This window comes from Salminus brasiliensis, chromosome 22, assembly GCF_030463535.1.
Source record: "Salminus brasiliensis chromosome 22, fSalBra1.hap2, whole genome shotgun sequence".
Classification (NCBI taxonomy): domain Eukaryota; kingdom Metazoa; phylum Chordata; class Actinopteri; order Characiformes; family Bryconidae; genus Salminus; species Salminus brasiliensis.
Genome location: NC_132899.1, coordinates 14,813,855 through 14,841,755, shown reverse-complemented (window position 1 = coordinate 14,841,755; position 27,901 = coordinate 14,813,855). Strand labels below are relative to the sequence as shown.

General features: G+C 40.5%; 1 protein-coding gene across 1 annotated transcript; it reads left to right on the top strand.

The window, feature by feature from the left end:
- The first annotated feature begins 93 nt into the window (after positions 1 to 93).
- On the top strand, positions 94 to 25,786 carry waca (WW domain containing adaptor with coiled-coil a). The gene is made up of 13 exons (XM_072667390.1): positions 94 to 312; positions 533 to 566; positions 1,431 to 1,623; positions 9,646 to 9,737; positions 14,312 to 14,427; positions 15,205 to 15,332; positions 20,563 to 20,817; positions 21,615 to 21,737; positions 22,230 to 22,378; positions 22,542 to 22,657; positions 23,214 to 23,457; positions 23,910 to 24,037; positions 24,152 to 25,786. The coding sequence occupies exons 1-13, from the start codon at positions 272 to 274 to the stop codon at positions 24,219 to 24,221; spliced, it is 1,689 nt and encodes a 562-aa protein (XP_072523491.1). The 5' UTR covers positions 94 to 271; the 3' UTR covers positions 24,222 to 25,786.
- Positions 25,787 to 27,901: the final 2,115 nt, after the last annotated feature.

Sequence of the window (27,901 nt, the reverse complement as noted above, 5' to 3'; positions counted from 1 at the left end):
GGCGGCCCGGCGCAGGCTGAGCTTCACTTTCCTGTAGATAGGGGCAGAGTTTGGTGTGTGTGTGCGTGCGTTTGAGAGAGAGAGAGAGAGAGAGAGAGAGAGAGAGTGGGAGATGGAGCGAGGGCGCTCTTCCGACTAGCAGAGGCGAAGAGCGACTCGAATAGCTAGAACTGTTGAAATAATAGCTAGATGAGATCGGGTCTTCGATAGCCTAAAAACACACAAGCGGCCCATCTTTCACATCAACTTCACACACACTAACACGGCATTGATGGTAATGTATGCAAGGAAACAACCGAGACTCGGCGATGGGTAAACAGCTCTTTATTTTTACGCTACGATTTTTTTCCTCCTTTTCCTTCTCCGCTTTGACACTCCGCCATTTTTAGTGAAACCAAAATAAGTAGAAACTTAGACAGCTTAAGGAAGACAATTCAGCTGTTGCAGATTGCCATGTCGTTTAACTACGAATGTGTGCCAACTTTCCGTGTGTCTAACCTTATTTTCTTGTTGTTTTCTGCCTCTTTTGTAGGTGCAACGACCGAAGGGACTCTCAGCCCTACCAGGTTAGCTAGCGCTCAGCGCTGAGCAGGCTCACACAAATCAGATTAAAAGGGCCACTCCGGTTCAGGCTTCGGGTGCAGGCCAGGCCTCCGAGTCTCAAACAGCCCGAAAAGGCTCCTGTCTGCCAACATTTCCACCATAAAAACATCACCAGACGCGCCACTGCATGCTATATTCTCTTTGTTTAGGACGAAAGGCAACTGCCCGTCGAGTTAATCACCAGCTTGTTGCGGTGGACCGAGTTTCATAAGCTAACGTTAGCTCGCTAGCAGCTAGCTACGAAGTTAGCCAACTAGCTAGCTAGCTTGCTAGGTGAGGCCTGAATGTCTGCTTTTTTGAGCGAAAGACGTTAGATAGGTACTGTAAAGGCATCAGTTATTCGCACTTTTGAATCATTTACAATGAGTAACATCCGCCATTGGGAAGCATTAAGGTTAATAAACAGAGCGTTTGGCCTGAGAGTTGCTTGTAACGTTAGCTAAACAACCGGGCCAGAGCTCGCCGTTGGTGACGAGGTGTCAAAATAAGACTGCCTGGCCGATGATCGTCCAGATTCATCTGTGCTGCCTAATGAACAAGTTTAGCAGTCATTTGACTATAAAGAAATAAGCTAAATCACATGTGTCATGCGTGTCCTCGTCGTTATGTTAGCTACAGGTTTGCGTATCGAGCCTGTCACGTCTCGCCTTCTCTCAACCACTTTTGGGGAGCCTGTTTACAAAATGCAGAGTCACTTAAAATTGTTGGATTTCATTTTATCTGGCCTAGATCTGTCTGTCTAACCGCCAGCTGTTAATTCTGCACCATGTACAGTGTCTAGGTTTGAGCTGAAATCAGGGATTGCATGTATTCTTATTGCTTTTCAGACTCTTAAATACTCATCCAAGAGTCACCCCACTGGCGACCATCGGCATGAGAAGATGCGGGACAGCAGTGATGCGACCCCGCCGTGCAAAATGCTGCGGAGATCCGACAGTCCAGACAACAAGCACACAGAGAGCAGTGGACACGGCAGAGCCAAGGCCCTGCACCCACACCGGGCAAGAGAGCGAGATGGTGGTAAGGACATGCAGCCTAGCCCTCATATTGCACATCTGACTCAGTGGAGCTGACATGACCCGAACTTTTTATCAGGTTAACAGGATGGAGCAAATGCAACCCTGATTATTGACATTTCAGTGTAATGGTTACTGTCTTGTATATAAATAATCCCGCTCCTTAGAAGTAGGGACTGATCAGTTTGGAAGTAGTGAGCCAATGCAGATACCCAGTATTTTTCATGTGCCTCCCTGTTGACGCTCATGTAAAAAGTAGAAAGTGTCTGCTTATATCTCATTTAATATTACAGAGAGATGTCCCTTTTATTTCTGTACTTTTACAAGTGCAGCTGCATATTTAGAGGTTTGTTTAGCACAAGCAATAACAGGTTGCCTTCCCTGTGGCTTACTAGGGTTTATATCCCTGGCTGGGCAAGCTTGCCACCAATAAGAGTATATTCGACTAGACTCCTAACTTTACCTTTGCCTCTTTGCATCATTTGAATTTAAGCCAATCTAGATAAGAGCATCGGCCAAATGCCCTAAATATGTATGTCTGTTATTTCTGTTATGTCTGTATGTTATTTTGGCTTAGTTGCTCAGCTGAATTTTTGTCAAATCGAACCAATGATCTGATGCAGACAGCGGTATGATTCAATGCCATTGTGTCTCCCTCCTTAGCATGGATTGTAGTAAAGTATTTTAGGAAAACACACAACAAGCTTGGATGCACACTGTGATAACATCTCAGCATCATCTAGTACAACACTTACTTTACCAATGATGCAGAGCAGTGAGACTAGGGTTGGCAAAGATGCATCTATAGATTTAAATATTGAGCATTAAATCTATCATATGCTGCTCATAAACTGTGTTTCTCCGTACAGGCTAGCAACACTTCACATGTTCTCCAACTGACGGTTAATTCCAATGTGTGTAGTGCTTTAGTTTAAGACCATTTCAGATCCGTTCAAATTAATTAAATAGTTGGGTTCCTTTTTGTAAATGTAGTTTGTGGTTCCCTGTGGTGAAGTTGGAGCAAAACAGTCCAATCAAAACTAGCTGCGTCAGGGATGAGACATTTCTTTAAGTATAGAGTAGCGATTCTTGGGAAGCATTGGTTCATTAATATATTCGGAAATTGAGGTTGAATTTGATCATTATTGTTCGGCTGTTGTTGGGTTGAGCTTCTTGTCCCTCCTGTCTTCTGTGCTTGTGATATCGTCCCAACCAGACTTCACATGAAACATGGGAAGGTGTAATTCATTCATGAACAGCTTCAGGGTGTTTTCATACTTGTAGTAAGTTTCCCAGTTACCAAGTTTTTAAACTTGGAGAGTTTTCATTTTGGTTTGTTTTTACACCAGTAAAAATCCAAGTGCACCAACATGACTCAATAAACTATGTGAAAGCGTTTTCTCTGCTCATTGGTCAGACCTGTCCAGGGCAGGAACAAGAAAGTAAATACAGGCCGAAGGTCCTGTGTTCTGGAGTAGAGCATATTTTTGAATTACACCTGATGGTTAGATCAGATCACATTTTGACCACAAATAAACCGCTTCAGAGTTCGCTTGAAACCGGACAGACACCTAATCCTCTCTGGGGTCTCGGTGCAGTTGTTTGATCACGCACCAAGGATAATTGCACCAAGGGTGAAAACAAACCAGAGTCCGATTTAACCAAACTAAAAGTGCAGGTGTGAAAACATCCTTATTTTAGACATTTAACACTCTTGTAACGTCTTATATAGAATATCATTATTGATTTGAGATTAAAAAGATCATCAATTTGTGTACCCAAGTTAGTGGAATACCTGCACACCAGAGTTTGTGCCGCACAGATTCAGCCAAGCTTTTATGATCAAGCTTTTATGATCAAGCTTTTGCATGATCATAAGTCATTAATGTGGTGTGTTTTGAAATCAAAATACTTAACTACCTAATATTTTGACTAAATATATTAATGACTAGTTTCTGTATGTGGCACCGCTTTGACTGCATTTTAAAGTTTGAGTACATGAGTTTAATTTTACTAGAAAGGAGAAAATTCAGAAATCCCAATTTCACATCTATTTAACGGGTCTAATGATCTCTACTGTATCTCATCTTATTTCCTCTCTCTGAATGGCTGTTCACACAGTGGCATTAGGATTCGCTTATCTGTTGATGAAATGATCATTTATCTACTGACCATCTATCCCTTTTTAGCCCTTTTGCTCGTATTGTAATGTTGTGGCACATCTGCTGTTGGTGTTGATTTGTACCATCATTAACTTGATACATGATCGGCCACAACCCTGTTTGCACTGTGTGACATGCAGAAAGGATGCTGCATTCGATATTGGCCTTGGAGCCTGTAAAATGATCCTGCCCTAATTTTTATTTTTTATTTTTTACATTTTTTGTTATTGTAACTGATACATGGTCACTGCCTATTGAAAAGCATGAAGAAGTTCAGAAAGCTTTCTTTTTGACAGCTGTCAAAACACTGTTACTTGCCTAAGAGCTTAGACATTTACATGGTCTGTGAATAGGATCTCTAATTTACTGAACATGTGGACACGTGTTCTTAATCGGTTTCCTCCTATAAATTAATCAGTGTGCTGCACTCACTAATGGTGCTATTCCACTGGACGGAGCTGCAGAGCTGCACAGCTTGCGAAGCGGTGATCGCTCGTTTTTGTCATTTCCCCTGGCAAGCAGCCTGTTGATTTTGGTTACTTCTTGTCTTGGGGTGCCAGGTGTACCAAACCAGGACATATAATACTGATTGGTTGAACAGTCAGTGTCTGCACTGTATTCTCCATCGCCCCACCATGTTTGTTGTTAATATAATCAATGCCTCAAATCAAAACAGTGACTAGTTAAAAAAAAGTTTCAGTGCAGTTTAATAGTAGTTCTAAATGTCGTAGCACTGTGCCCCTGATTCAAACCTAAGGATTGTAAACCAAAATGTTTACATTTGGTTTGTTATGAACAGAAGCTCTTTGTCACTCTTGCATTCTGCACTACCATTTTTAGTTAATAATTGGTTAGAATAAATGAATGATACTAATCGGCTAAAACCTTTTTTTTTTTTTTTTTTGGTTGACTGTGTTGATAATGTTAGCCAAACGGGACACTTCTTAAAGTCGTTTTAGTGCTGTGTCGAATGTTACATGCTGTTATACTCTGTTGTTAAATGTTTTGCTAAATGATGTTTGGAGGGGTTACTAAGTTGATTGCCCTGCAGAGAGGAGCAGGAGAATAGAAAAAGAGAGGTCTTTTACTTTACAGATACTGTTTTCCAATAGAGAATGTACACATGGACATGACCAGAGTACAGATTGTTCTGAGTTCAGGGTAGTACCTGTAACGCACTGTACCACACTGTCCGATGGAAAGGCTTCGTAAGTGTGTAAGCCAAACGAGACAGTTCAGTCAAGGTGGAAATTGATGGTTTATTCTTGTTAACTGTGACTGTGGACTTTGGACTATTCGGTCCACGCTGAATTTCTGAATGTGAGGATGGAGTTGAAATGATGCGTGTTCTTTAATTATGCGTTCTGTCAGGTACTGATTTAATATTATTTTTTTCCACAAATTGACCTATAGATGCATGCATATGGTATTAAATAAAGCTCACCCCATGGCTTTATTGCATCAGTAGAGATGCAACAACCAAAGAGAATTCTCTTGGAGCATATTTATCCAAGTTTTGTAGTGGTCAGTTCTGAGAGGAATGACTATGTATTTTAATGCCTCAAACAGACAAACAAATGCCACAGGCATTGCAGAAGGATCAGCTCCTTGGTCCTAGTAATACTGTGACAGCTGAACCGTTGTATTTTGACAGTTATGTGCTGGCACAGCTCTAATGGAGATCTGTTTATTGTGACGCTTTGTTTTGGGACAAAATTGAGCTGATTTATATAGGATTTCAAATGTTTGGCCCCCTGTACCATGCGTGAGGTGCTGTCTAACTTTATCCATTGCCCAAGTGCCTTAGGTATGTTCCACAGTGTTTCGGAGTTGGCACAGCACACCGGACTTAACGGTCAGAAGAAGTGCTCTGGGTGATGTCTTTGGTAGTGCCTTAGTATGAAAGTCGATAGCCAAGTGATGGTTGAGTGAATTTAGCAAATAAGAGTCCCTAGTAGGCCTGGCATGATAGCTGTTTTTATCCCAGAAATAATTTCAATAAACAATATTGTCTCTCTTAAAGATTTTTTAAATGGTTTTTATTACACTGATATAATCATAATGGCAATAAAGATCAGTGAACTTTTAATTATATAGACTATTCACATATTGGAAGTGGAATATAAAACATGTTAATGGTCTCTCCTCACTAAATAAATGCAATGGTCAATATAGAGCTCGGCAAAAATTAAGGACAGGTCCATGTCCTGCATGATAAGTTGATAACATAATTATTATGAATGGCCTAGTCCATGTAGAGCAGTAATTAATAGTTGAAATTCAGTTGCTTTTTCTGCTTAAATAAACCTTACATTTCCTCTGTAAAGTCTGTCTTGTGACGTTTGACATGCTCTAGTTACTGCATTGTTCTGTTTTATTGCTCAAGTCTTAACAGGTCCCCATTATGACTACTGATTGGGTTATATAAGCACCCATCTGTCAAGATTAGTACCGTTCTGGAACCATTTTGGCGTCCTTTTTAATACATTAACTTGTAACATGTAACATTTACGGCATTTAGCCAGAGCGACTTGCACATATACTTTGTTATCCACTAATGAGGTACCCATTGCTAGCTGAAAAGGCTTCTTAAAGCTTTGATGCAGTCATGCAAAAATCAGTACAGTTACCGAAGTACAACGATGTATAATAGCAATAACTAGATACAAACACTACACTATGTCTGATTTCTAAGAAAAATGTGAAAGAAATGACACTTGAGTGCAATTGCAAGCCTTTGGTTTGTGCATGGTTATAAGTGCTGAAGTGCTCTTGAAAGAGATCGTTTTCAGTCAGTGTTTGAAGAGCGAGCAACACATCCAGAGGTTTGCTCAACTACCTTGTACCAGGTCCAAAGAACTTCTACATGCTTGCCTTCCATGTGTCTTGAGAGATGGTGGCCCAGCCGCACTTCAAACCCAAGGGCTTTTAGGTATGGATATGGGTTTGACCATTGCCAGCATGGAGGGTGGTTGGTACAACTTTGAGAGAGTTAAGAGGCTGTCATTGACTTTTCAGCTCTGTAGCAGTACACAGTGAAATGAAATTGCGTTTGTCCCAGAACAAGGATGCTACATGGAACAAAACGAGAATAAAAACAATACAGTACAGGACAGACGTAGCAACGTGCAGACGTTTTGTTTAGCTTTGTAGGTCAGTGTCTGGAGTTAAATCTGATGCAGACGGCTATAGAAAGCCTGAGAAGACAACACAGTTAATGAGTGACATGGCTGAACTTAAAGAAAATGTTGCTGATGGCATACATAGGAAAGCCAGTAGGTAGTGGTAGTAGTAGTAGTAGTCGTCAAGCCTTGATATGATGAGGGGTTGCACCTGTGTGGCCTCCCTAGAGAGAAAGGGTTCAGTTTTGCTGCATGAGTCGAGAGTGAGAAATGGGCACCCACAAATATGCCAAGGCTTTGTGGTTCTTGCAGTTGGAGTGACCAGGAAGTTCTCAAAAGAATCAAGATCAAGGTCAAGATCACTGAGGACCTGTAATTTTGGGGTGTACAGTCTTTCAAAGGTTTAGCAGTAGTAGAGAAAACATGAGGGGATAATACTGCATCAAGAGAGCTATTGTATAGTGAAAATGGAAGAGTCTGCATGGAGCAGATGTGGATCATACAGGTCAGACATAAACCGCTGCGATACAGAGTCTCAAGACTGGCGAGTGTCTCAGTACCTGCTTTTAAAGGTAGTTTCTGTAGTTTGTGTGCTGGTTAAAGCCAGAGTGGATAAGGTCTCTGAGGTGCTTTTCAGTGGGAGGCAGGTGATTTGTTGACGTTCAGGAATCTGTAGTTCATGTCTGAACTGTCTGGTATTGGTTTCTTTAAGATAGGGACAGCTTTGGTGATACTGATGGCAAACTGATGGGGGCAGTGGTGGCTCAGCGGTTAGAGCGCCGGGATATCGATAACAGGGTTGTGGGTTCGATTCCCGGGCTGCCACTGTTGGGCCCTTGAGCAAGGCCCTTTACCCTCTCTGCTCCCCGGGCGCTGGAGTTGGCTGCCCACTGCTCTGGGTGTGTGTGTACTCACTGCCCCTAACACATGTGTGCGTGTGTGTTCACTACCAGATGGGTTAAATGCGGAGGACACATTTCGCTGTACAGTGTACAGTGACAAATACGTGCACCTTTATCCTTTATCCTTTAAATGGGACATGACCTGATGACAAGGAGCTGTTTAGGATGAAAGTGGTAACAGGAAGATGCTCCTGAGCAGTTGTCTTGAACAGCGTGGATGGGACCTAGTGAACAAGAAATTGGGTTACATCATCTGTGCAAGGAGGAGAGCTACAATTAGGAGACTTTCTACTAGTATATTCCGCTGCTCCACAGCTCAATGCAGGAGGGCTCTATAACACTCTAGCCCTCTGGCATTACGCATTGGTGCCAAGAGGTTCATGTTTAACTGCTCGAGAGAATCCTATTCTAGTGGCAATACTTGGGCAATACTCCACATGGATTAGACAAGCTGTGTGTGCATTTGCACATCTGTGTCAGCAATGGGTGCAATTTAAAGTAGCTGAATGCATTCATTAGAAGGGGTGTCCACAAATTTGGACACACAGGTTCTGTTTTCCAGACAAGGATTAAGCCTAGTCATGGACCACTTTATCCTTTCAGTGTAGAATCTTGGCTTATCCCCATGTTGGAAACCAGCACATAGTGGATCAGTTTGGCTACTGGATTTTCAGTCAGTTTAAAACCATTATACACACAGTTAAACACTTTGCTTGGTTGCCTGTTACAGGCTTGAAGCTAGAAACTAGCAGAAATGTGCGTCGTCTTACTAACATTGTTAGTTTGAATGGGAGCACTGTCCATTTGTATCCACCCATTAAAGTGAAGAACTTTGGTGGTAAGTGTGGCTGATCAGTGAAAAACAGTATTCAGGAGCAAGGCTTGTTTATAAGGTGTTTTGCCAGGAACACCACTTAGCGTTCATGCCAAGATCTGGCAAAACCGACGTGTGCCAGACTGCTTGTTAGTAGTAGTAGTAGTAGATCTCTTGCTTTGTTACTGAGCTACACAATACAATTTCATGTCTACAGTTCAAAACGAGAACAAAAACAATACAGTACAGGACAGATGTAGCAACATGCAGAGTTGTGCTGTGGTGCTTTGTGTGTGTGTGTGTGTGTATGTATATATGTATGTATGTATGTGTGTGTGTGTGTGTGTATATATATATATATATATATATATATATATATAAATTTTTTTATTGTTTTTTAAGTTATTGGTCTTTTCGTATGTATGAAAGGATACAAATCTTTATTGTTATGTATGGGGTTGTAAAACGTTAATATAACAGTTTATATAAACAATGGGAATATGCAATTAACACAGCTTTTTGTTTTATTATTTATTAGATTATTATTGATAAAAAAAATAGATCAAGCAAATCGAGAAAAGATCTATAATGACAAAAGGTGAAAGATTTCAAGGAGACATTATTTACACACATTATAAATCGAAATATATAGGAGTAGATCAGTATGTCAGTATGAACAGAAATTGACGAAGTGATTTTGAATTGATTTGAATACTTCTTTTGTTCTGAAAACTAGAACCTATTTGAATGTTTTTCCCATGTGTCATTTTTTTTCTCCAGATGACCTCAATATTGGTGATTTTCATAAAGGCATTAAACTGTTGATAAATCATGACCCCATGTGGGCTGATTTTTTGGGTGATGAATGTTTACCAAAAACCCTCAGCAGGGGGGCTTTTAAATGATGTTTTTTTTGTTTGTTATCCAATTTGTAAAATAGTGTTTTAAAAGTTTTGAGATCGATTCAGCCAAATGTGTTTTTATTTCTGTTCTAATTTAAGTGTTCATCCTTATTTGTCATTTCAGGGACCAGTATTTCCCCTCAAGAGAATTCTCACAACCACAGTTCTCTGCATAGCTCCAACTCTCACTCAAACCCCAACAAATCGTCAGACACAGTAAGTACACCACAACTGCTGATATTTACATGGTGGTAATATATGAAATGATGATCATGCTTTTAGTTTTTATTTTTTATTTTTAGTGGAAGCTCTTTTACTCAAAGGCCTAATGAGATAATGCTATGTTATTTGAGTGTTCGTTCTGACCATGTGCATCTTTTTATGGAAACAATTTGATCCATTATAGACATGGACCAAAATCTCAAAGTAATGTTTTCAATATCTTGTGGATGTCTGTGGTGCACAGATGCTGTATTGAGAGCAAAGAGAGGACATGCCCAGTATTGGTGTATTGTTCCTTAAAAAGTGCTCAGCGGACTTTGCTTTTATGGTGAATGTTGTACTGTTACAGAGGAGTGCATCTCTGACCTTCCAGTGGGTCTAAAGTCTAAAATTGACAATTTGATTTATTAATTTTGATTCAGAGTTTCAATGTGTTTATGCAGAATATAAAAATGTGATTGGGGAAAAATAAAAGATTATTGCATGCTTAATTTGAAAAGATTTATAATATCTCAGAAATCGCTATAGTTGAATCTTGTCCTTCAGGCCAGTGAATTACAATGCATTTTTACTCCCCTACTGGTAAGGTTATAAAAGTGATAGTGACTCCACCATCTTGCATACGTCTTTGCTGTAATTCGTTTGGGAAACTGGTCTCTGTCTGGTGCTGTGGCAACCCCTCCTGTGTTCAGACCATCTGTCTCTTTGCTGTTTGTAATTTCCACTCTTTTGGGAGATCACGCCAGTCGCATGATCTGCAGAAATGGAAAAAGATGCAACCTCAAGATATCACTTTCAGTTGTAGTGTATTAGTAGCCTGTAGAGGTTTTTGCAAATCATTTTGTTCTTAACTTTAACTTATCTTTGTCGAAGTAGCAACATTGTGTTTGTTATGGAGGTCTTTCCTTTTTTGCCTCAAGCACTTAGTGTGCTTTGCTTGTATTGCAATTTAAGGATGGAGGGAAGAAGTCATTTGTAGAGTTAAATCTCTGCAAACCTTGGTTGTAATAGATCTAATTATAAATTGGCATATGCTTGATTTTAATTGGATTGCTGAAAGGCTGTACTCTATTGTAGTCTCTGTCTTGGTTGCTCTGTGTGTGTTTGCCAAGACCACTGAGTCTGGACTGCAAATGTGCTGAAAAATGGGTTAAGTCTCAGTCTAAGCACACTCAATCGCTGCAGACCTATTAAATATTTTTATGCATCAGCCTCAGTGTTTCCTGTTGCTAAGTACAAAGTTTCTTTGAGCTTGCTGAAGTTAAAGCCTTCTTGCCTGGATTTGATAAATTAGCTACGTTAATGTGCCGTAATCCCTCTATATGAGTGTGGGAATGGATGAGAGACTGGACTATATTTAGTTAGCCATATGCTCTCTTGGATCATTCTGTGTTTTAAATGAACATAGAAATAACTCTTCCTTTCGCCTTTTGCCTGTTTGCTTCAAATCTGTTCTCGGCACAGATATTGGATTGTTTTTTTTTTTTTTTTTTGTCTTGTTGAATGTTAAGATTTCTTGTTCAATATGTAGAGAATGCCTGTAAACTGTAATTATGATGAGACAAATTAATTTGGGAATAACTTAAATGATGGTCTTTGGCCACTATTCTGATTCACCATGTTCAACTGATGGCTATCTGACTGCAAGCACAATTTTGTCCTCAGCTGACCATTACCAGACATGTTTATGGCCAAGTTTATTTGTGGTCTTAGTTAATAATTCAGGCAGCTTGATATCAACCGTAAAAGCTTGCAATTAATAAATTGTAGTTTGGTTTATAAAACTGGTTTGATGCAAGGTTGTAAGTTGTGAAAATGTAATTAGCTGTGTCAGACATGCATACCATGAAATCAACCTCTATAGTAATTCTTAGAGTTTGAGCTTTCTAATCCACAAAATTGTGGACGACCAAAGTACAGTTTGAAAGTATCTAGCTAAAACATTACAAATCTTGTTTCAAAAATCTAGTTTGATTATGAATATTTAATACGCTAGACAAAGTATAATTGTTTGGTCATTGTCTGAGCTTTGCAACATGTTAGAGGTTTTAAATTGCCATTAATGCACAACTGTCTGTCTGCACATGCACTTGGCATTTACCTGCCAAACAAGACTTTGTAGAGTTGGGGTGCAGTGGGAAGCCTCTGTGTAGTCTAGGAGTGAAGTACAAGAATACTACTGACTACTTGTAGGTAGTCAGCGTAGTTGACTTTATCAATATCTGAAGTGTTATGATGATGAAATTGAGTGATGATCTGATTAGAATTGATCCAGACATTAAGATTTAACTGATCGGATACCAGCTTAAAATGACCCCCTTTTTTGGTAAACTTTATTAATGCCGCTGTTCTAAAGGTGTCATTAGTAATTATCCACAGGACCTTTTTAGAAGTTGAAAAAATTCATACTTGTAAAATCGGTAATGTCTGTCTCTATGAAAGTGCATGCAACTCGATGCATGCAGAAAAAATAAACTTTATAAATGACAGAATGACAAATGACTCCCAAAAAACTTTATCGGGATTGGACTGTAAAGTTACACTTGGGTTAACATGCAGAGAGCAGGCGGTCAAGGTAACTAGTTAGCGTTCTAGGTTAAAGAACTTTTGCTTTTTAAATTCAGATGAAACTGTGTTTCTGTAATGTTTGGAGGTCCTCTTATAACTTGGGTAGCTTATACAAGCAATGCAATTCTTTTGCTGTTACTTCTTAAGAGTTCTTGCACAAAAGGGTCAAAATTCTCATTTCATATGAAGGCTTTTGTTCGTATTATAAAAGTGATTGTGGAATCAATGCTAGAATTTGATTATCATTGTTTTCAGGTCAGCAGAGTACACAGCAGGTATCCCAACATATGGCGAAATTTGGCCAAAGTTCCAGGAGGTCCCTTCAGGAATGTCTGTGTAATTTTGTCCAAAACCACATACTTCAGTACTAAGCACACTGATAAATGGGCCAATTTATGCTTCTGTGCCGAATCTACGCCGTAGCCTTGTACCCTACTCTATAGCTTGACGAGCCTCTCCTCAGAAATGCACCTATGTGAGTGACGACGCAGACTGTAACAACTGTGATTGGTCTGCTTGTTGGCACCGTATTTCTGCCTTCATCTCTTAAAGATGAACATGGATCATGGATTGTGCACTCGCTGATGTGAGAAATGTTTCCAGATGACGAACCATTCACCCACCTTCTGCCTTGGTTCAATGGCTTTATGGACATCTGTTGTTTTTGTTGCAGAATTTTTAGTAAAAGTAAACCGCTGTTGAAGTCTAAAATAATCCACTTCAGTTTTAGTCACCGTCGCTTGTAATACGCCAAGAAGGTTTACATCGTGGCATTAGGAAACCCCCTCGCCAGACTAGTGTTTTGGCTGCAGAGCGACACAGATGCATCTACACACGAGTATAAACACTCAAAACAACGTAGGCCACTTGCACTGACTTTTTGGGACTTTTTCTGTTGCTATTCTGCTGCTTTGCATGTTCTTGGTATGTTTGATTTCCAGTTTGATTCTCTAACAAAGCTACATTTGGGTGACTTAAATAAATGTCAAACTTGATCTTTAAAAAAGAAGACACACATTTTTTTTTTTTACCAATGTTTTGTGACCAGAGTGATTACTGGCCTGTTTCATTGTATAGAACCTCACTGTTATGGGAAACATGGAAAAGTTGTTGTCGGGTGTTTTTGCACAATTATGTTTGTGTATCAAACTAAGGGCCCACACATCATGGGTCTCTGACGCACATTTGCCTAGCTCTAGCTCTGCTATGTTGCAGGGCAGGAGTGGTTTAGTTAGATTATAGCGAGAGCCTGCAGGGGTGATGCACCGAGGTCCGCCTCACCTAACATTACACATGCTTGCATCAGGATGCGGCTCTCTTCATGCTTTTTTTCCTTTTCCCTCCCACTTCCAACTGCCCCTCCCCCCTTTAGTTCACTCATTTCACTGTTTCTTACCATCTCTCATGTCTCCCTACTGTCTTCTGTAGCTGCTCTGTGTTTTCGTCTTTTAGGTTAATATTAGGGGTTAATATCTGGAAGTTGATCAAGAACAGACATCACATTTTTACTCCAAACAAGCAGTCGAAGGTTTGCCAAAGTATTATTCGGGTTGTGATATTGTTGCAGATGCTTTTTATTTTTGATGTAATGTTGTTTAAATGATCTATTACATCTATTAAAGAGCAAATATCATATATTGCAAGCCTGACTAATAAGTAACTAACAGATTATTTTATGGGCAGAGTTTTATCAACTGATTAGATGGTTTGAAGAAATCTGAATCGACCATGAAAAGAAAAATCATAATTTGGGTATTCTATTATTATGCAGATGTAGGATATATTGTATTGAGTTGCAGTGCAGTAGGCTGTGTGACTAGCTATATGTGACAATTGTGGACTTCATGGTGTGATTCATGCGTTTTGTATGAAGCTTTTAGGCTCATCCGATTTTCTCAGTTCTAGTGTATTTTGCTGTATTATCAAAATGCTCTTATTAAATTAATGGCTAGAAGGACATCCTTAAGTTTTGTAAACTTTTTTCCACCTTTAATCTACAGCCATATGAACCTCCAGATGATTGGTCAGAACACATCAGCTCTTCAGGAAAAAAGTACTACTACAACTGCAGAACAGAAGTGTCCCAGTGGGAGAAACCCAAAGAGTGGCTGGAGAGGTACACGCAGAGAGTGCTATTCTGATTTTCTGAAGTGTTTCTGCATGTTGTCAACTGATTTGAGTGCTCCGTAATTGTTTGAGCCTTTTTATTGGAGTCCTACTTTTAAATGCTTAGTGTTGTTTTTTTTTTTTGTTGTTTTTTTTTGTCCATGATTTTGAGGGTTGTTGCATTTTCTTGACCCAATAAGTAGTTAAGTCCAATGACTTTGGTAGTGAATGTTAATACTGACCATTTCCAAAAGGGTCTGAAAATGATTAAGCATTTTTAGTGCATTTTTAAGGTGTGTGTGTGTGTGTGTGTGTGTGTGTGTGGTTTTTGTTGGTTTGACACAACCACATGACACAGGAGCCATTTGTAGATCTTCTGTTTAATTTATGAAGTTAGTAGCTATTTGAATAGTTAGCCACTAATTGGTTTTCCTTTTAGAACTTTTTATTTTATTTTAAATACCTGTTTTTAAAAGAAAACAAGTAAACTGAGTTGATTTGCTGCAGAATCCTTTGTGTGGTTTGTGCTTCCTGAAACAAGTTGTGGATAGATGTTAAAACTGCTCGCTGATTTAAAATGATTGAATTAATGAATTTTAACCAAATTATTGTAGTTGCAAAGTGCCGATGTAGTGCAAAATTATATTGCTGAAAGGGACTTGACAGTAAAACCTTAACTCTTGCGTTGCATAGACCTATGTTTAAATTTAGTGAATTATGTCAACCTGTTTTTCCCTTCTAACACTCCTTCCCCTTTTCCAATCTCCCAATGTCTGGTGTGCCACAGAGAGCAGAGACAGAAGGAGGCGACTAAAATGGCGACAGCAACAACCGCAGTGGTCAACAGTTTCCCTAAAGACAGGGACTACAGGCGTGAGGCCATGCAGGCCGCTCCCACCAGCTTCTCCAGTACCAGTGAGTATCTGCCTGGTGTACCGTTACAATGTGCAGTGTTTTTCGCGTTCTGTTCTAAATGAGGAATACCGTGACTGTATTCTTGAAGGTGCTTGCTGCGTTTGTGTTTCGTGTGTGGAGGTTTGTGAACTGGTTCACCGGTGCTCTGTTCCTACGCACATAATTGATTGTTTCAGTGTGCTAGGTGGTGGCCTGCATTATAACTACAACTAGATGATTTTGTAGAAGCACAGCTCTGGTAAAAGGAGCGTCTGCTGTTACCAGTTTAAAACTCCTGAATATGAAAACCTTTCTAATGTGGAGTATCTTTTAAAACAGTCACCTGGACCCTTTTGCCCAACTCTGAGTCCTGCGGTCTCAACACTGAGAGAGAACTGTTTTGGCTGTGTATGCAATATTTAAGGAATATAGCGCATAAAAGCATAGGGAGCCCAAGGTGATAAAATTGTGTGTCTGTGTCTGTGTCTGTGTGTGTGTGTGTATATAAAAATATAAAATATATGGTGGTTTTCCTCTAAATGATGCAGCACCGTATGTTGAAGTATGTGTCTGAGTGTACAGTACCCTTGTTTTGTCTATTTTCACTATACTTGAGTAGTGATGCTGATGTTGGTTACCTCTCAGCACGAAAGGTTCCTGTTTCGGTAACATGGGTGCTCGTTTTGGTTAACAAGTGCTCGTTTTGGTTCTGTTGAGTTTTCTGTTCTCTTGCATTCTGCTTGATGAGAATAGCGGTTAGCTGTGTATTTAACCTCAGTTCAAGGCTCCTAGCCTTGAGACATTTTCACAACAATTTGCACACACAAATTTGTGTTGCACTTCTTTAGTACTTCATCATTAACCACGGTCCATCACTAAACCTGTGTGAAAAGCAGTTCTGCTAAATGATGGATGTGGTAAGTTTGCTATTCTTTGATTCTGTAAAAGCAGACACTGGTGTTTTGACCAGCGTAGCAGATGGTTCTGCATTCTGATTGCTACTCGTACCATACTGCCCGGTGGACAATTGCAAAGTGTTGCTGCTGAGGAGCACGCTGCTGGTCTACCAGACTTGAGAGAACCAGTCATTTTCAGTATAGCTGCTGTCATAGATGTTATAATTTCTTGTGTGTTTATAGCTGCTTCTTTTGGGATGATTCTGGATCATTAAAGAATTAGGTTTATATGTGGTTTCTCTCTCTGATAGTCTTCAGTCATAGTTTACACCAGACCATTACTGGCATTAAATTGGCTTGAAGAAAATGTAACTCCTCAGTCAAGTAAATCGGGGGAGAAAAAGCAGACATGAGAAGAATCCATGCCATCATTCCCTCTGAAGGAGAGTGATTACCACTGGGATTTGCCTACAGTTCACATGCTGTTTGTATGGATTCTGGATAGAGCTGGGCAGATGAGTATTTTTGGGGCCAATTGTCTTTCAGCAGGGGGTGAGTGCCACGTTTAACCATTCCAGGCAAACTTGGTAGTTCATCATTGTGCAGAGCTCCTGTAATGGTCTGTGCATTTATCTCTCAAGATAAAATGTACTTTACTTTCTGGAAGTAACCACATTTAACTCGCTGTCAAACTCTTGAGTGCGAGCTATGAGAGTCTGTGAACACCTGTGCCAAAACAACTGTGTTAGTGGTTGCTAGTTTCGTTAACTTTGTGTAGAGAGCAGTATCTCAAATTATATCTTGCCTCATGGTAGCTGCAAAATAACTAAAAGAATAGGCTTCAACAAGACAAAGTGAACCATTTGTGGTTCATGGTCCCACTAGTAAGCTGTTCAGTAATTAATAATTTGTTACTTGGTTATTTGCCCCTTGCAAAAATAGTGTCCGTACTTTTAGGTGGGAATTTTTAATCCCCTTCTGCATTGTGCGTAAATTGTCAACAATATTGTGTTCACGCATTGCTTCTGTTAACTTAGCTGTAGTATTGGCTCATTTGCTAATCTGAAAAGAGCCTTGGTTTACGTTTCATATCTGACATAAAAACATAGCTGTTTAACCCAGAGTACATAACTTTTTTCTGCCAGTGTTTAACCTTCTAACACCTGCCATTCATTTGAATCTCAGTGCTTTGCAAACGTTCCACATTTTACTTCTACAGCCCTGCTTCTCAATCAGTGGCCAGCCAGTATTTATGGTGTTATTCCTCCACATCGGTGTTGAATCTGAACTCCTGTTTGTACTACTTTGCATTCTGTCCTGCTGACTGGATTCAGCACCAGGAGGCTTGTGACTCATCAGCAGCTTCACTCACAAGAGCACACAGGCTTGGCATGCCCACTACATTAGGTCTTAAAGTCGCAGTGTGTTTCTGTGAATGCTAATGAAGATAAAGCAAATGTAACCTATGCTGACCAAGCACTATATAAGGAACACTACATTTAATAATGTGTAGGGCCTCTCTTCTCAAAACAATCAGCGAAATGTGTCCTCCGCATTTAACCCATCTGGTAGTGAACACACACACACGTACGTGTGTTAGGGGCAGTGAGTACACACACCCAGAGCGGTGGGCAGCCAACTCCAGCGCCCGGGGAGCAGAGAGGGTAAAGGGCGTTGCTCAAGGGCCCAACAGTGGCAGCTTGCCGAGCCCGGGAATCGAACCCACAACCCTGTTATCGATATCCCGGCACTCTAACCGCTGAGCCACCACTGTTAGATCAACCCTACATCCAAGATGTTTCTCTATTCTGTGAAGACTACTTGAAGCTGCTGGCCCGTATCTGCAAGAACTATGCATTGCACTGTTGCCTCACAGTTGACTGATTAGATAATTGCGTGAATTAGTTGGTGTCTCATTGTAGGAGGATGTAAGAAATAATGGGAGAGAATGCAGGTCTTTTAAAATATCTTATTTATTTTTATTGGGTACTATGGCCGTATTTGCCATATAACTGTGTTTGATTTGTTCCCGCACAGAAATACACTCATGTGAACTGCGCCAAAGTTTAACCACAACAAACACAGTTTTTAATTCTTCAGAGTTGCAGACAAAGCAGTTGTGAGTGAGTGTAGCAAGTGGACCAAACTGTTACGGTATGTAGGCACTGTGCCACGAAAAAGCCAAATGCCTAGAGATGGAAGAGTTTCAAGTGCTACATGACAATAGTCCTCATGCAGAGCGACAGAAACCCATTAAAGCCAGTGTTAAAATACACAGCAAGTATCAGAACAAAGCAGAGGTAATATGGACTGCCTATGAGACTTTAAGCTCCACTGTGCACTTCTGCGCTAAAATGTGGTTGGTTAGTAAATTTTATCTTGAGAGAGGGCGCACAGAACACTGCAAAAGTCATAATGATGCATTACCAAGTTTGCCCAGAAAGGTTGATGTGTCCAGTCCCAGTATCGTTGATTTACACTGAAATGCAGTCGTATAATTTATACTATCTTTACTGAGAACTTATCAGTGTCATTAACCGTATGATCCATAGCTGCTCTGCACGAGACCCCTCGGTTACAGGACGATTTTTCAAATGCTGATTGAAATACAGACCTTTTGCAGGGCTACAGAAACCCTGTGTTGGATTTCTCTGTGAGTGCTGATAGACATGTTGTCAGTCTGTTAGTGTTTCACCGTATCTGATACAAACTCAGCCAAAGCCACTGTACAATGTGTAAAACTATGTGCCTTGTGGGGGAAGCACAGTACTTTTAACACTTACCACCCTTGAGTGTACATGACTCTCAGACAGCTAAACTAGCAAAAACGACTAACGCTGCAAAGAAATGCGGCAGTCCACCTTTATATGACAATTGCCATACGTATAGCGTAGCCTCTACAATCTGGTGTCAGTGTGTGGTGGCTATACCTTTTTTTTCCCCCCATATCCGAAAAATGATTTGATCTATGACTCCAACAATATGACACGAAATGAGTGTTTTGTGATCCACTGCTCTTCTAATACTATCACTAGTGATTGTCACTAGAATTTTGCTATTTGTGTTTTTAAGAGACCCAAAGCTATTTTCCTGTGTCTGAAATCATTCATCTGTTAAATGAAATAGACAAGCCCTACGCATGTCACACGAAGCTCTTGACAGATGTTGAAGGATAATGAGAATGTTCAAGTTAAAAGCCTAACTCCTAAATTGCAGCGGAATGAGTGGATATGCAGGTTCAGCTGTTGGGTTCAGCGATGGGACTGAGATGAGAATCACTAGCTACACATTGCGAGGACAACAGTACTTTATCTTGCTTACTGTATCCCTTTTAATGTTACAAATAAAACATTGCTGTCCTCTAGTGGCCACTTACCTCTTCATATAGATGGTGCATACTCTCTTGCAGGCTCTCAGAAATGTCAAATTATCAGCATATTGGAGTCCTTTTAAGATTGCGGTCGTGTGGTTCTGATTTTATTTATTTATTTATTTTGTGTAAATCTTGTGGGTTAGTCATGTCATTTAGATACAAGGAGAATGTGTCATTTTTGTGTGTTAGTCCTACTGATTACCATCCTAGTTTATGAATTGAGCCTTGCCTTCGTAGAACCTGAAAATAGCCACTAGACTTACAGTAAATAGTCATTTGGTTGTTGAATTAAAAGTGTGCAATTGCTTTTGAGCTTGGAGCTGGTTCCTGAGTTTGCGAGAGTTTGTTTTCCTGTGTCCTAGAGACTCTTTAACGGGTCACAAAGGCCCCCTTCACTTCTCTGAACTAACTACTGTACAGCTTTAATATGTTGGCGGTTCACTTTGAGAGAATGCAGAAAAATGCCTGCTTATGTACAACTGTAGCTCTATATGGACAAAGGTGTTGGGACACCTGCTTATTCATCAACACCTCTGAAATCAAGAAGTTTATAAAGTTATTCCTGCCTTTTACTAGATGTTGGAGAATTGTAGAGAATTTGATTTAATTCAGCGACAACTCCACAACTCCTAAAAGCATTGGATGGTTCACCACAATTCCACTGCTCCAATATAGATCAGTATACCCCTCTAGCTTACTCCTGGCCCTAGTCATGGTGTCAGTAGGTTCATGTTTATCTGCTCCAGAGTGTCAGCAATACTTCTCTACGGGGACTAGACAAGCTGTGCGCGTGTGTGTGTGTGTGTGTCTGTTTTTTCACATCTGTGTCAGCAATAGGTGCTGAATGTAGCTGAAAGTAGCTAAATGCATTCATTAGAAGAGATGTCCACAAACATTTAGACATACGATTAATATGTTTAGATTTATTTGCAGTTGCTAACTTTTTTTTTTTTTTTTTTTTTTTTTTCCTGAATCATTTCAGAGCCTGCAGTTGCCACCGAAAAGCCTTCCTCCCTCACTCCTTCCTCCTCTTCCTCATCTGCTGCTGTGTCTGGCCTAAGTGCTACCAATCCTGCTAGCTCTTCAAGTTCAACAGTTCCGGTTTCTCCGGTCATGCAGTCACCGGCCACGCCCACCATTCTTCAAGACCCCTCCCTCTTGCGCCAGCTTCTCCCTGCTCTGCAGACGGCTCTTCAGCTGAACAACGCCAGCGTGGATATGGCCAAGATAAATGAAGGTAACCTTGCTTCAGCATAAGTGAAAATTGAGAACGATAAGAAGACGTTTCATCATATTTCATTTGATGGAAGAAACTGAAGTTTGTGGTGTTTAGCGTTCTGTCAGCTGGAGTACTATAACTAGAAGCTTAGGTGTGAGGCTCAGAAAAGCGCTGCCTTTGCCATCGACTTCTTGCTGAACTTGTTGTTTTACTAACTATGCATGTTTCAGTAGTTATTAACTGATGTTCCTTGTTTTTACTCTCCTTGGGTAATACTTGGGAGTAATTTTTAACATTGTGATGTTTTAATCTAATGGACAAGTTCCACTTGTTGTTGATCTATAAACAGTCTTCTATATTATTCTATTCAGTAGTTTTCTGTAGTTAATGTCAACAGTAATGAATGCTTGTTCTTTAAGGCTTTAGCTGCCTTTTAAGCACTTTTACCTTTTTGAGTTTTGACTTTTCAACAAATATTCTCGCCTGTGGTTGCAAGCTAAGTGATCTCTCCAAAGAAACTGACTCTTCAAGGTTAACTTGGCCTTGTTTTAATATGCTACATATGTGCTCACTTATTTACACACACATCACGTTTGCAGTGTGCCAATCCTGCTAGCTATGTTGTATGAGGCAAATATGTTGTATGAGGCAAAAATATGAATAGCTTTGATGATTTTCAACATTAGGAAATTAGGTTTGCTTGGCATAAGTGATTTACGTAACGTATTTTCTAAAAATAACTTGTTTTTGTATGTTAATGTTCATTCTACTTTTTTGTTCTACCGTCTTTTGTGGATGTTTTTGCATGTTTGTAGTTCTCACAGCTGCAGTAACACAAGCGTCACTGCAGTCGATGCTCCACAAGATCCTGACTGCTGGTCCATCTGCCTTCAACATCACAACACTGCTCTCACAGGCTGCACAGCTGTCCAGCCAAGGTACCAGAGCCAGCACACTCACCCACTGTGATACTTACATACTCGTGAGGCTTTTGTTCTCACAAATAATGTGCCTACTTTGCTAATACTGCTCATGCTTTTTGATTAACGCACTTGCTACACTATGGACAAAAGTATCGAAAAGTATTAGAGTTTATCCTGCTTTTGTTGGAGTACATGTCTCTTCCATCCAGGGAAGGCATTCTTTTAGATTTTGGAGTGCTGCTATGAGGATTTGATTGCATTTAGACATGAGCTTTAGTGAGGTCATGTTCACTTGTAGTCAGTTGTGTGGGAAATAAACCGGCATGTCCTATCTGAATATAAACAAATACAGTTTGGAACCCTGGCAACCCTGGCTGAAATTTGTCAGTTAACTTAGTATTTGTAATTTGCTGAATCATACTGCTTCATCACAAGTATTTTAAGGATGATCTGCCTTAATTTTCTCTCTGGACTGAATGTGGTGTGTGTTTTGTTTTCTTGGAGTAGCCCAGCAGTCCAGTCAGTCTCCAATGTCCCTGACGTCAGATGCTTCATCTCCACGGTCGTACGTCTCCCCCAGGATCAGTACGCCCCAGTCTAATTCAGCACCTCTCAAAACCCCTCTCAGCACCACGCCTGTGTCATCACAGTCTAAGGTACATGCGGTCATTGTGCTTCCAGTACTGTTAGGTTGAAATTACAGACAAGATAAAGCATGTATTTTCTTTTCTTTTGCTTTCACCTCTGAAAAGTTTGCCATTGTGCTGTTTTCACCATGGTAGCCGATTCACACCTGTCTGTCAATGTCTTGTCTTTCAGGTTAATGCTCTGGGGGTTAAGTCCAGTTCTCTTCCTCCTCCCTCATCTCAGCCATCCCTCCCCTCAGAGAAACACCATGACAACGGCAACTCCCCGCGGACACTGCAGAGACAGAGGTGTGTTTATCTGGCTGTTCCAAATCCCATTGCTTGTAACAGTTCAAGTATATTTATTTGGCAGTACTAGAGTAACTAGTGTGTTTGCCAGTGCCACAAAAATAACTGGGCCCTTGGCAAAAATTGTATCAGTGGGAGGGGCCATCAGTCTACCTGTGTGATTATAAAAGCTAGACACAAAAACAGTGCTGCAGTGCTGCTTACCTAGACTTGTCTGTGAATAGCCCATGTCTAGTGATTGCACTGGGTAGTGAAATCCCATCTGATAGTAGTGTTTGACTGCCACTTTGTGGTCAGTAGTGGAGTAGCAGCCAGCGTAAGTAACTTGAATCCCCTGGACATTAATGTGTGTTTCCGATTCCTGATGCACCACAGCATATTGACTGCATTTAAGGTGCTGTTATATAGTGGAATTACTTGCAGATTGCACACTTTGTGGGGAGACCACCCTATTTATATGCGAGTATTATTTCATCAAGAAGCTGCAGTGTCTATAAGAGTAATTGCTGTACCAAGTGGAGGACTGACCCCTTTCCTTGATCTGTTCTCCATGTAGCAGTCAGAGAAGCCCATCTCCTGGTCCTAACCATGTTGGCAGCGGTAACAGTGGTAGTAACAACAGCAGTAGCGGTGGACAAGGTGCCAGTGCCGTGAGCGGAGCAGTGCCTGCTGGTTCAGTAGCAGCTGGTACAGCCACTGGCAGGCCAGCCTGCTCTTTCACACCCTCGCTGGCTGCACACTTTAATGAGAACCTCATCAAACACGTGCAGGGCTGGCCCGCAGAACACGTTGAGAAACAGGTACTACATTTGTTTTACGTATATATGCTGTATTCACCGTTCACTGAATAGTACACAGTTGAAAAGGTGTTGGTTACTTTACATGCTGTAGTGTGAGAGTACAGTAGAGTAATGCCATGCGACTCACATATATCCATTCTGTGAATGTGCAGTATCTTATTGTGTGTATATGACAGCAGGAGATTCATGGAGCTTTACATGCTGTAAAGTTTGTGCATTTCTGAAAATGCAAAAACTAGGCTGCAGAAGTACAATTGTGAAGATGAGCATTGTTATTAGAACAACATTGCATTTCTATTTCATATTGAAATATTTGTCTGGTACTGTGTTGGTTAAGGCTCATTGCACTTTTGAGAAGTCCCAGGAAACTTTTTATGTATGTATGAGTTTATTTATTTATTTATTTATTTTGTGTGTGTGTGTGTGTGTGTGTGCTCGCGCGCATGGGTTAGGCTTCACGGTTACGTGAGGAGGCCCACACTATGGGCAGCATTTACATGTCTGAGAACTGCACAGAGTTGAAGAACCTGCGCTCACTAGTTCGTGTGTGTGAGATACAGGCCACACTGCGTGAGCAGAGGTAATTTCTGCCTTCCCCTGTACTTTTCCACCCCTTAGTCAATGCCTACATTTTGAATATAGCTTATAGTGTATTTGTAAACTTGCATTTCTCTCTCTGCTCTATTTTCCACAGGATACTTTTTCTGAGACAACAAATTAAAGAACTTGAAAAGTTGAAGAATCAGAATTCCTTCATGGTTTGAGAACTCTGGGTTCCTTTGGTGTGGGTTTTTGAATGGAAAGAGAGAAGAGGTAGGAGAATGAGTGGGAAACCCATTTTATGCGCACAGAACTACGGAGAAGCAAAGTTTTGTTGCGTTCTGTTCTGGGCCCAGTCTTAAGCTTAAGGAGCTGCGGTGAGTTGTGGACTGAGGGACGAGGGTGGGGGGCATTGTGGGTGGAGGTCATGGGCCGGACGGGTTGGAGAGGTATGTGGGACCTGCTCTTGCCAGGGGCCCTGTATATGTAGATTTCTTGTAGATGTTATTTCCATGTTGTAAATATGTTTTGTAGATGACGCCATGGGAAGCCATGCCTATCAAAAAAAAAAAAAAAAGGAGAGGAGAAAAAAAAAAAAGAAAAAAAAAAGCTTTTGACATCCAAACATGAAAACTAATCAACACCAATGCCAACGGAGAGCTCTCATTGTCCTCCGGCCTCCATCTGTCGAAATCTGACTACAGATTTCTAAACCTGGTTTTGGATTCCGAAATTCCGCTCTTCAGGAAAAAAAGGAAGATAAAAAAAAGAACGAGCCGATGCCTTGAGCATGTACCAGACCTGCATGGAAAAAAAGGTGGACGATCCAGTAGGGTTAAGTAGTGGGACGCACCAACACAGACACGCACAAGCACACCTTTGTCTTCTCCCGACCATGCACACCTCCACCTCTTTAAACCCTGTCTGGTTTTGTTTTCCTAGCCCCCCCACCCCTCTCTCTGCATATGAATAACAGTAGTGTTGCTAAATGGTTAATTGGACCTTTTGCATCTGTTTCTTTCTCTGGTTGCACTGTAATGGTTTCACTCCCGCACCCCCTGCTTTGGAGGGTTTAGATCATGTCTGTCCACATGGTTCAGTCGTCTCTTAACTGCCCCGATGGCCCAGCTGTGCCCGCTGTCAGCACCAGTGCCTGCTTGTGTGAAGGAGTGAATGTGAGAAGAGAGAAAAGGGAAGAGAAAAGATCACCAAGTCTTTTGATCAGTGTGAGTGATGCTGAAAGGGAGGGAGGACCATTCCTGCAGCTTGATCTAAAATCCCCCCCCATCCACCTGTGACCCAGTTTGACTTCTCCTTAGAATGGCGGAGCAGTCTAGTTGTCCACCAAGAATTTTTTTTTTCCAGACTTTCCAACAAGTTTATTTTTCTTATTTCTTTTCCTTGCTCTTATTTTTTGTTTAAACTGTACTTTTACAAAAAAAAAGTGTGAGGAGTTTGGTGCAACTTGCATTAAAACCCAAGAGTTCATTCCTTTGTACAGTTGCTAAGTAATAATGGAGTAAAAAAAAAAAAGTTTTATTAAAAGTTGCAGTGATTTACTAGTATATCATATGTTGTATTCATAAATTATTGCCACACATTTTCCTTTGCACCCTGATCGGACAGAGTGGAGCTAGTGCTACTGGATAGTAGGCAGATGAGTGTCGGAAGGTCACAGCCAAGGACTGGACATAACCAACCCCGCTACATCAGAATCAGGGCAGGGTCACCTGGGGTCAGAAGGTCAAATGTGAAATGTATGTATTGTAATAAACATGCTAAAGTAAAACAGTGTCCTCGTCTTTTGTGGTTGTTTAGTTTAACAGATTTACTAATGGCCATTTGCAGTAAGCGGAACACTTGTAATACAGATCTGTTTATATTGTGGCTCTTAAAAGTTTTGTTGGTCTTTTGAATTTATGCGTACTCGGGTGCCCTCTGTAATGTCTGGTACAAAGACTCATTTGTTCTTGAGATGTCCTTGTGCGCAACAAAACTTTACAATCAAATGTTTAATTTTGAAACTACACACTACCCTTTACAGCACCACAGCAAACATGTTTTTTACCACAAGGTTTTTTCCTGTTATAGGAACCAGGCTTAGTAAGCGGGCTGCTGTGAAGAGTCCTTTTAAATTGATTCACTATTTACATTATAACAGTAGTAGAGTCGTGTTTACTTTTGTCAGGTTCTAGAAATTTCCAGAAAGAAAATATCTAAATATATAAAAGATCCAGAACAGTCCACACTTTCTTTACTTTACTCTTTGACCCCGTTTATTATTTTAAAAACATTATTATAAAAAATAATAACATGCAAATGTTGTGCTCTTAACATACTGACAGTATACATCTATATGATCTACTGCATCACAATACTCGAGGTTGGGATTGAGTTTTTATGGTATTTCTTTGACTGAGGTTCTGGGGATTGCCCATATTACACTGTGTATTGCATACATAGACTTTGTGAATAACCTAGCCTCATTTACACTGAGCAATAAAGAGACCTGAACAAATAGATGAGCAAATGAGGGAAATGAGGCCTTCAGAGGCCTCTGACTCTGGTGTTAATCTGAACCACAGACTTTAAACTCTCAGACGAAGCGCCGTGCTGGGCGGAACTGAGCCCCCTGGCGGTGTGGAAGAGATGTTCACCTAACGGTGCTGCAGGTCACTGAAATTCAAGAAAAACAAGTTGCTGGATTTTATTAAAACCCTAAAAATGACCTGGAGCATTTCGACAGACACCATTTTACACTGCCTGCTTTCTGTAAGAGCCTATATTTGACGCGTCACTTGCAATATATTGTATTTCTACTGCAAAGTGTTTTTCAAACAAAAGCTCCAGCTCGCTTTTTTTTTTATTGCAGTCTTTAAAGTACATTTAATTCATTGGTACAATATTTAGGATATATTAGCATGGATTATGGCATTATTTAATATAAAAAAAGCTCAATAAACAAATTTCGATAAAGCCAACACACTGAGAAACGAGAGAGCTAAATGCTACATGTTAGGTGTTTGACCCTTTCACACTAAGCCATCTACTGTACCTGGTTAAGAAGTCACGCACGTCACGACCTGAGCTGTAACTCACGTTTAGCGAGGTTATCCACAAGAGGGCGCCGTTACACCCCCTTAGTACTCAATAGGCTTCAGTGCATCGCTTTTTATTTTCATTTATTCACAGCTATAATACCAACATATCCAACGTCATAATATTATATTACATAATAATTAGTAATTAGTTGATTATTTAATTCATTCATTAATTGTATTATTGTTACTTTTCTTTCCTTTTATTTCTAAGTTTCACACAACAGCAGTGTGTAATAGCAGGCCGGTCCAGCTTATCTCCTGCTTTTAAAGGGTAGTCGCCTTCCCCAATTACTACAGCAGGGACTCTTATTGGTCAGTGGTGCTCGTGTGATTCAGCTGTGGAGGGAGAGACACACAAGTATCTAACCTACATACCCGAGCCTACCGTTATCAGCAGCTAGCTCGTGTGTGTTCACTAGTGGTTTTGGGTCATTAATAAAATGTCGTTATTGGTGTTTCAGGTACAGCAGCCAGGGGTCGCAATCCCCTCCAGTGTGAAGGTTGGAAACAGTTGATCAGTTTCTCTCCTGATGCATCTTTACACCAAAATCCCTTTGCATGACTTTTTGCATCAGTAATGCAAGAATGCAGGTCGTTCCCCATTTAATCAGTTACATTCCTGCTATATATTTATTAGAATTAGAAACACATTGTACTGCAGAATACAGCCTCTACGTTTAACCCATCTGAACACACACTAGTAATTGGGACTGTGGGAACACACACCTATAGCAGTGAGCAGCCACCCCAGCACCGAATGTGGAGCACCTGGGGGTAAAGTGCCTATTTCAAGGAGACCTCAG

What these genes read in the sequence shown, in the direction of transcription:
- waca (XM_072667390.1), top strand. Translation starts at nt 272, where the DNA reads ATGGTAATGTATGCAAGGAAACAACCGAGACTCGGCGATGG. An exon ending in CACCAGCTTCTCCAGTACCA is followed by an intron (nt 15,333 to 20,562) that starts GTGAGTATCTGC and finishes GAATCATTTCAG; the next exon opens with AGCCTGCAGTTGCCACCGAA. An exon ending in CAGAACACGTTGAGAAACAG is followed by an intron (nt 23,458 to 23,909) that starts GTACTACATTTG and finishes CGCATGGGTTAG; the next exon opens with GCTTCACGGTTACGTGAGGA.